Consider the following 9,810-nt stretch of genomic DNA (forward strand, 5'->3'; position numbering starts at 1 on the left):
TTGCATTGCGTGCTCTTAAATCTTATGGCGACTTCTTAGGCAGCTAATGCAGCGCTTTTCAATCAGACGAGTGTGCTGTTGTCACAAAACATACTTTTATGATAGATATATATTATATTTCCAGCAGACACCTCATTAAGGAAATTGGCTTTGAGTGACAGCGTGCGGTGCAGAGTAAAGTCATTACTTCGTAAAATTAATTACAGTAGAAAGCAGAATTATGGGAACACTCGTCTCAGGATATATTAGCAACATGCACAGCACAAAATAGTTTTTGGCAAGGAGTTTTAAAATCATTATAATACCCAACTAGAATAAGTGTGACCCTTTTAAGCTGAATTTCCCCATTTTTACTAATGGATATATTATAAAAAAGTACTTGATGAAGTAGAGTCTATATACATTAAAGGAACAGTATGTAAGAAATTTATATCAATTAATCATATTTTTATTTCAAATACTTATATCACTGACAACAACAGTGGTCTGGCCAGGATGTCGTCATTTAAAAAGTGAAGTTGCAGCCCTCAACTGATGTTTAGGTTGTCATGTTGTGTATTGGCCACCAGTTGTGTGATTGCAATACCAGTTTTGGCCACAATCCTACATACTGTTCCTTTAACTCAGTGGTCTCAAACTCCCGGCCCGCGGGCCATTTGCGGCCCGCCCTCCCCCTCTCTGCGGCCCGCGGCACCTTTCAACAATATAACATAATCTGGCCCGCAAAAAGATTTTTATTCACTTTGTTTCATATTTATTCCATTTTTAATTTAAACGTTTAAGGGTTCGTTCACATGTCGCGTCTAACAACGCGCGTTAAAACGAGTCAAGGCGTTTCTTACTTTCTAGTGCTCGGGAGCGGAAGTTGCGTTCAGTGGCGTGGGTCGCGTCACCCGTTGCTATGCAGCCATGAGCCGCGCGCGCTCCGTGATTGCGAGGATAACGGAATGCGTGATCGGACTTTAATTCCTCATCTGAACCTCGCGTCAATCATATCATTTTCACCATCTGATCAGTTAATCTGTTCGGGACTTTGCAGTGTTTGTCCAGAGAAGATTTGTTACTTCCGGGTGAATATCAGCTGTTACTCAGAGAAGAGCTGCGGTGGGGCTCAAGAAGCCACAGCTTCTAATGGAGACACCGCATAATATGAGGCAGAGCCGTAGATGAAATGCAACACATAAACTACAAATAAGAAAAATTGCCATCAAAGTGCCCAGATAAAAAGAGGAAAGATGAGGAGAAACATACAGAGGATAAAAGTATGTATACTGCTATATATTAATGAAGTATAGTATATTATTATGTAGCTTGCTATGCAATTACACCTAGCAGTATTATATATTTTATTCTGTTTAACTAGCTTAACATTGACTACCCATTCAGAAGTTTTAGGATCACTTTCACTTATTCATATTTTTCCACATATAATAGCAAATTCATTAAAACTCTGGAATAACAAAGATGGAACATAATAAAGTCAATACTATGACTGTAAACAATCAAAAAATAAATAAAAACACAAACACTTACTGATGGTAATTTTTTATAAAGAGAAGGTTAAGAAATTATTTACTTACATAAAATAATGTATATTTAAAAAAAAACACTGCTTTTATTATACATTAAATAATAGAATTTCATCAGTCAATTTACAGAAATATTGTACTTTTTTAACCTTAAAATAGCTCTGCGGCCCTCCGATTAAATGTCAATCTCAGAAATGGCCCCAAGCCAATTTGAGTTTGAGACCCCTGCTTTAAATAGATAAACTTAAAAATGTTACATGTAAAAATGTTTTTTAAATGCCATTAGTATATTATTGCTTTTAACAATGATTATGTTTCATAGTGTGGGATAGCCTGATGTCTTAAAAATCTATTTCTTAATAAATTAAAATCTATTTCTTTATTCCCTTGAGTAAGCACTATTTCTGTTTCTGTCTTAAAACTAGATGTAAAACAGAGGACTTAACAACTGGATTGGCTTGATCTAAATTTATCTATTTATCTAATCTATTTAAAGGATTGTCTGACTTAACATGCACACACACAGTACAATGACATTTTTTTAACAAATGAAAAATGATAAGATGTTAAAAACATTTTCAGGCAACTTTGCTGGTCTTCAAGGTCAGAGTATTTTGTGAGACTCAGTTTGTGTGTGTGCTCCTTAAAGTTCTAAAGGAATTTATTCTTGCCGTAAAACTTCATGAGATTTGCGGCCCTAAAGGCACAGCACTGTTAAGGACAGCTAAGTATGGGTTATAGCCGTAGGCAGGGGTGCTGTAAAGGGGGGGTAAACAATGACGATTCTCGGGGCCCACGAGTAAGAGGGGGCCCAGAGAAGCCCCCAAAATTGTGGTGCTAAAAAATATTTAATAGTAAAAATTATTAACTTTAAATTATTCTATTTGCTGTTTCCTGGTATCAAAAAATGTATTTGTTTAGGAAACACAAACGTCTGTGGGCCCCTTTCCCCCTCTCAATTGTCATAAAATGGTTCAGTCCGCCCAAATTGTATAATCCAGGCAACACAGCTTGACTTCATTTATAGTGCTGGCAGAATATCAACTTGACTGACAAGGAAGTGAAAATGCCTAAAAAAATCTGGAAGTCAAAAACGGAAAGAGAAAAAAATAAGAAGTGAAAGAGGCAAAGGGTCGACATTATGTTACCAAGGTGGGTTTGTAAGTAGGCCTAAATTGTTAGTGGACCGCCCGTCCATGACAATGATCGTAGCCTACGGCACTTTTCTGTGCTAACGCGCACGCTTTGTACAGAAGGCCCCAGGTCTCTACGGTAGCATTTTTTGACAAGTAAGCACGTTTATTTATGCACGTGATTTATTTAGACAAAGTTATTGCACATTTCAAACTGTCAAAATGACGCCTTGTTCATTCTAGTGTTAAAGATAATTATCACACTGCAAAAAATGAATTTCAAGAAAAAATTCTTAGTATTTTTGTCTTGTTTTCAGTAAAAATATCTAAAATTGCTTAAACTGAGATGCTTTTTCATGATGAGCAAAACGACTCAAGAAAATAAATCTAGTTTTTAGACCAAAAATATAACATTTAACTCTTTAACCGCCAGCATTTTTTGAAAAAGTTGCCAGCCAGCGCCAGCGTTTTTCATGATTTTCACCAAAGTTTAATGCCTTCCAGAAAATGTTCTTCTTCAGATATATAAACATACAATATACCAAATGAAAGAACAGACCCTCTGCTTTCAAACAAAAAAAAAACGTTTCATCCTACCTTGAGTAGTTCTTTTGTAATCAGCTTTTGAATATGGGTAGGTTTCTGCAAAAACACCACATTTTGAGCAAAAAGCAGAGATAATTCCATGTTTGTGACTGACTTTTCATAGAGATCCCATTCAGAGCGATCTTTAAAACAGACACGGACATGCAGCAGCTTGCCATAGGGCAATACTTCCGGGTTTAAAAAGTTGCGGAAGGGCGCCACCTGGTGGATAATAGCGGTATTGCGGAAAGACGGAAAATCTCGTCATTGGCGGGGAAGCGTTTTCTCTTAATTGACGAGATATCTCGTCAATGGCGGGGAAAGAGTTAAGGGATTTTGTGCATAAAACAAGCAAAAAAAATCTGCCAATGGAGTAAGCAAAAAAAATCTGGAACATTTTTCTTAAACACTAAATTCAAGAAAAATTTGCTTACCCCATTGGCAGATTTTTTTGCTTGTTTTATGCACAAAATCCCTTAAATGTAATATTTTTGGTCTCAAAACTAGACTTATTTTCTTGGGTCGTTTTGCTCATCAAGAAAAGGCATCTTAATTTAAGAATTTTTAGACATTTCTACTGAAAACAAGAAAAAATACTAAGAATTATTTTCTTGAAAATCATTTTTTGCTATCATAAGTTTAAATGTTTCGGTTAAAATGACTACTGGTGGCCGTAAAGTGCATGATAAGGGAACTCAATTTTATCCTCATGTTAGGTCAAGAAAATGCTGTAAAATATAACAATACACTCTTTTATTTAAACATTCAACACTGCAAAAAATGACTTTCTTACTTAGTATTTTTTTCTTGTTTTCAGTAGAAATATCTAAAAATTCTTAAATTAAGATGCTTTTTCTTGATGAGCAAAATGACCTAAGTAAATCAGTCTAGTTTTAAGACAAATTAATATATAATTTAAGTGAAATTGTCCTTAAAACGAGCATAATGATCTGCCAATGGGGTAAGAAAAAAATTGTGAAATAAGATATATTTTTTTCTTAAACACTTAATTCAAAATTAAATTAAAATTTTCTCACCCCATTAGTCAAAATACCATAAAAGCTGATTTTATGTAAATTAATATGAAAAAAGTCTCAGCTGTGTTGGGGGCCCTGTCAAGATTCTTTTCATGGGGCCCAAAATCCTTAGCAGCGCCCCTGGCCGTAGGGAATATAAAAAGCATTACATTGCATTGAACGGTGAATAACCTTTATATCCCCATTATAGTGTAGAAGGTGAAACTAGGACTGGACTGCTCCCTATTAGGCTATTAAACAAAACTAACCAGCTTCAGAAATGTTGACAAGCACTGAACTGACATAAAACAGCTCAGGTCACAACGGGCCTGGTTGGATTTCAGCTTTTGTCATTTTTAGAGTTAAAAACAAAACTTTAAAATAATCTTTTCGCTTGTTTAATTTATGTCAGATTCACTGTACCATTTTTGCTGCTTGAATACATTGTTAGTATTTACTTTTTGTAATTGTTTCCATGACTAAATTTATGAATATGAAATTAAGTAATTTTTTTGGAAAACAAATCAAATGAATCTTGTACTGACAAATGTACCGAAGCATTAACATAGAAATGCTTTGGCCACCATGCTACCATTAGATTTGTTGTTTTTTCAATGTAATAGTGATCATAATTGTTTCTCAGTCTCTTTAATAGAATACATCCAGAAAATACAGGAAATGTGTATATGAAGAGTTTTGTTGCAAAACGAGATAACCACCGTTTTTTAATTGTTCAGAAATCTCGTTTTTTTGGTTGTGCATTCCAATTAATTTCAATGCAACTGCAGTTGGTTTGTTTTGATTTAAACCTTCATAACTTAAAAAATACAGCTAAGTAGCACCATAAAACAAAATAATAACATGATAACATAATAATAAACATGTTTTGACAAAAATGTAAAAAAATTGATTTATTTTGTTTTGCAACGAAACTCTTCATATAGTATTAAAAACTGTATAAAAATGTAAATTGATGTGTCAAGTTTTTCCACTTGAGCAATAGCAGGAAACTGCAGGATCTCTTAAACCTAAATAAAATTAAATCCTAATTTCTAATTTTAACGAAATAAGTCTTTTAACTTCATTCTGCTCAAAAACACTCAAGATGTGTTTAGTGCCAACTTAGAGAGGTCACATTAAACACAGACGATGCTTAAAAAAGACCTTTAGTCCTTAAAAAAAAAATTTATTTGTGAATATTTCCTGTATTTTTTGTTTGTATCTTAATAAAATAGATTGAAAATAAATATGGATGGACATTAAAACTTCTAAAACAACAAGTCTGGTGGTGGTGGCCTAAGACTTTTGCACAGTACTGTAAGAGCAATTCTGTGTCTCTAGTTTATCTACACTAAATAATAAAAATAATGTTGCCATGCTGTCAGGTGTTAATTAGAGGTTATGCTCTGTCAGAAAACAATTGTCAAAATATACCCATCTATATGCACCTAAAGAGTTCATATAGAGGTCCGGATGTCACGTGACCCATTCTGTTTACGCCATCATACTGGCAGGCAAGGACAGCCCGAAGCGAATATGAAATGAATGGCAACAGGAGTTTCATGACAAGAGAGTTCACTGTGCACTTTAATTCAAAAGATATAGATATGTACATCCAAAATTTTATAGATTAAACATTACAGATCCTTATAATACCCTTAAATGTAATAATCAGCCTGGGTATTTTCTACATTTTAAAAATTTTATGTCATTTCAGGGTTACTATTAAACATAAAACCCTTAATACAACATGTTTAAATAGTAAGGTTTGTAAGGTAAAACCAGTCTGGTTTAAAATTTTTGTTCAACCATAATTGATACCAATGCTACAGTACACTCTCCGATTGCCTGCCAAAAGGGCGGAGTTTAGGCTGTGTAACATCAACAACAGCCAGGAGCTATCTGTACTTAATAGTATATAAGAACACTTAAAGGCGGGGTCCATGATCTTTGAAAGCCAATGTTGACATTTGAAATCACCTAAACAAACACATCCTACCCCAATAGAATCTAAACCAGAGTCCTGCAACGGGTCGGGTACCCGCGGATACCCACATAAAAGTGACTAAAACGGGTGGATTGTGACATTCCTAAAATTCACGGGCGGGGATGTGGGCGGATAATTAATGAATTAAAATATGTGCAATATTTGTATGTCTAAATTACCATTATACGCCCATTATGCTCACACAAAAATCGCGTTAAAAGATGCTTTCCAACAGCTGTTTTAGCATTCGTTGTTAACTTGTGGACCTATTTTTCCAAACGCCCCACACCCGTACATTCTTCCGCTTAGAGCTTGAATAATAGACACTCCAGCCCAGCTGGTGGCGCTAATCCGCCTTTGCCAATTGCAAGAATAGAAACAAAGTTCCCGGCGCGGAGTAATACCGTACCTCACAGCACAACTAATACAAGACAATGGAGTTGGCAAAAACTACGATAAAACCTGTTGGAATGCGTATTTTGCAGCGATTTTTGTGTGAGCATACCAGTGAACACCCCTGACCACTCGGTGAGTTTCACGTCTTTGTAAACGAAAGTTTAATATGCATTTTAGGAAGGATTGTTCCAGTGCACCATTAAACCTATTGTAAAGGTAGGAGCTGAAACACAAACACCCAAAAATTCTCTGGGCAGCCGCATATGTCGATTTCAGTCAAAACCGTTCTATTTCATCATAAACAATCTGAAAACAAGGCTTTAAGTGTAAAATACCGAACTTGTCCTTTAAATGTGTTAATGTATCTTTCGCGATCTATGGCAGGCAGGGTGGACAGATAATTACTCAACATGTTTAATCTGAGTGATTTCATAAGTTATTTACGTCTGCCGGCTGTGTACGAACGTTGCTTTGTTCCGCTATTTTGAATGGAAGTCAATGGAAGGTCTGGTTTTTATCCCCCAAAAAGGGGCGGTGACGAAATTTACAGTTAAGTTCCCGGATGTGCCGGTAGTCCGTATATTAGTAGACACGCCCCTTACTACTGTTTGGCTACAAGTGTGTTTTGGTAGTCGGCCCGGCTCCTTTCTCCAAAGTGTTTATCTAAAATCACGCACCCCGCCTTTACGGGTAGGACACTTTTTTTAAAGGTTACTGCCCCAGTGATAGCTGGAGAAGCCTACATATTTTGACAAACTTGGTTAGGTTGTGTTGGCACTTTATAAGCCGAAAGTAACTTTTTCAAGCACTTCTTATATTATTATATACAGTAAATCGCTTTGTTGTTTTCCTCACTGTTGTACGTCGCTTTGGATAAAAGAGTCTTACATCTTAAAAACAGAATTATATTGTAAAACTTGTGTGCACAACATCTGCACTGCAATTACTACAATATTAATAAAATATCAATATAGAGTGAATAATGGAAACAAGGGGCAGCTCCTGGAACACAGGAAAGCTCTGATCATTACTTTTTATCGTCTTTCACCCATCTTGTTGATGCGCTCTATAAAAAGGTTTTATTTTTATTAGTAACCACCCCTGCACTTTACTAGAGTAATAAATAAAGCACTATAAGATTTAAAGGACTTAAAGAAGGACCAAAAACATGTGTCAATGCTTTATTTATGCATTTTTACAAACTAATAACATCAATCCAAATAAGAATTTCAGCAGAAACTTAGGAGACAATTGAAAATAAAAAAGTCATAATATATGTGCATTGCTCTTTTGCTTTTAAAATGCAATATCTTATTCTATTACTATATAACCTGAAAGATGTATGACTTTTATTCAGGAATGTCTAGTAATGTCTATTACCAGACTTTAGTTCCCTCTACTGGCAAAATTTTGCTATGCATTTGGTCAGATCTGGCAACGTAACATTCAGTATTTTATGATGACTGCCACTTTGTATTTCACTTAAGCCTTGCAAGTTCTGTGTCAGCAATTTCAGTGATGTTTCTTCCCTTCATGTGCTCGGGTGATTGACAAGTGACCTCATTGAAATGAAAAAGTCTATTTTCATTCTTATGCAGCCAATGCCACAAATATGCCAAACTGGAGTTACAATGCCAGAGATTACCAGAAAACACCCCAAACAAGCGTCCATCCAACACACCTGAAGTCATGCTTTGCAGGTAGTTGTTACTGAGGTCAAGAAAAACAAGCTGAACCTGCTCACGAAAGAGTCCAGCAGGCAGCGTCTCCAAACGGTTATTACCCAAGAACAACTGCCGAAGGTTTGGGTTACCAGTAAATACTGAGACATCTAAAGACTTCAGTTTATTGTTTTCCAGGTACAAAGCCTCAAGCTTGGACAGTGAGTTAAGAGCTCCAGGGCCCAGTTCTTCCAGTTGGTTGCCTTTGAAGTCTAAGCTCTCAAGGTTGCCCAGTCTTTGTAGGAGGGAAACGGGTATCTGTGTGAACCTGTTAAATGATAAATCCAACCTTTGGAGAGAGCTGTTAACAGGCAAACAATCAGCGTCTATCTCAAAGAGCAGGTTATCCGCGAGTGTGAGCTCCACAAGAGGAGAAGGATGAAACACTCGTAGTGGTAAAGCTGACAGGTTGTTACCTTTAAAAGGCACAAAACAGATTAGACTCCAAAACAATACTTAACTATTTTACTTAAAGTTTGAGTATTACCTGTAAGGTCCAACAGCTGAAGATTTGAAAGACCCTTCAGCAGGTCAGCAGGTAAAGATCTCAGCTGGTTTTTGATCAAACTGAGGTCCCTCAGATCCGACAAAAGCTTAAGGTCTTCAAGCGTTATAGAGCTTAAATTGCTGTAGCTTACATTTAGATTTGTAGTATTACTCGGGAAAGACTTAATGGGTAACCGTGTAAAATTAACATGAAGACATGTGACTCTGACCTCGTTGGATAGGGGGTCAGATCTGCATTGTCCTGGGTGCAAGACGCCGTTTTGCGCATGAGCAAGACAACTTAGTAAAACCATGCATGGTAAGAGATAAAAGATGTTCATGCTGTTGTATGAGTAGTCACAGGTATGGTCCTTTGTAGGAGAATCCTATGTTTCATTCGAGATGGTGGTGCTTTTATAATACCAATATATAAATATTACGTATTTTAAGCTCTTGTGCAACATCGGACTTTTATCAATCAATTTATGTGAATCATTCACAGCACTCAAATCCCCCAAAATCTTTTGATGCATGCTTGTGAACATGCTTAATACTTTGTAATAAATAAATCAACATTTACTATATCAAATAATATTTTTGCATTTATGCACTGTACAAAAACATACAAAAGGTAAAAACAGCACATTTTCTGTTACTGGGGTGGTCCCCTTAAAGCAGGGGTCGGCAAGTAACTTTGGCCGCGGGCCAATGTTTTTTTTAGCCAGTAGATGGCGGGCCAACTGTTGTTGGCACACTTACGTCTTATTTTGAATTAGCCTATAGGCTATCTGATCTTTTGTCAAGAAACATTGTCTTTATTTCCTATTTAAAAGACGAAAGACGGCATTAAAAATTGCTAAAAACATGGTAATGGGTCTGTGTATCATTCGTTCAATCGTTTTTTTTTTCAAATTAAAAACAAAAATGAAAAAATTAACCACCATGGGTTTTCTGATT

General features: G+C 36.0%; 1 protein-coding gene across 1 annotated transcript; it reads right to left on the reverse strand.

Moving 5' to 3' along the window:
• Positions 1-7,814: 7,814 nt before the first annotated feature.
• LOC129429560 (uncharacterized) lies at positions 7,815-9,273 on the reverse strand. Its single transcript, XM_055186341.2, has 2 exons — positions 8,855-9,273; positions 7,815-8,783 (listed from the first exon to the last, which is right to left on the reverse strand). Exons 1-2 carry the CDS (start codon positions 9,192-9,194, stop codon positions 8,125-8,127), a joined length of 999 nt encoding a protein of 332 aa, XP_055042316.2. The 5' UTR covers positions 9,195-9,273; the 3' UTR covers positions 7,815-8,124.
• Positions 9,274-9,810: the final 537 nt, after the last annotated feature.

Source organism: Misgurnus anguillicaudatus, chromosome 18 (genome assembly GCF_027580225.2).
Source record: "Misgurnus anguillicaudatus chromosome 18, ASM2758022v2, whole genome shotgun sequence".
NCBI lineage: Eukaryota > Metazoa > Chordata > Actinopteri > Cypriniformes > Cobitidae > Misgurnus > Misgurnus anguillicaudatus.

Coding starts and splice junctions, on each gene's coding strand:
- LOC129429560 (XM_055186341.2), bottom strand. CDS start 9,194: ATGAACATCTTTTATCTCTTACCATGCATGGTTTTACTAAGTTGTCTT. Junction 8,784..8,854: donor TCAGCTGTTGGACCTTACAG/GTAATACTCAAA, acceptor TGCCTTTTAAAG/GTAACAACCTGTCAGCTTTA.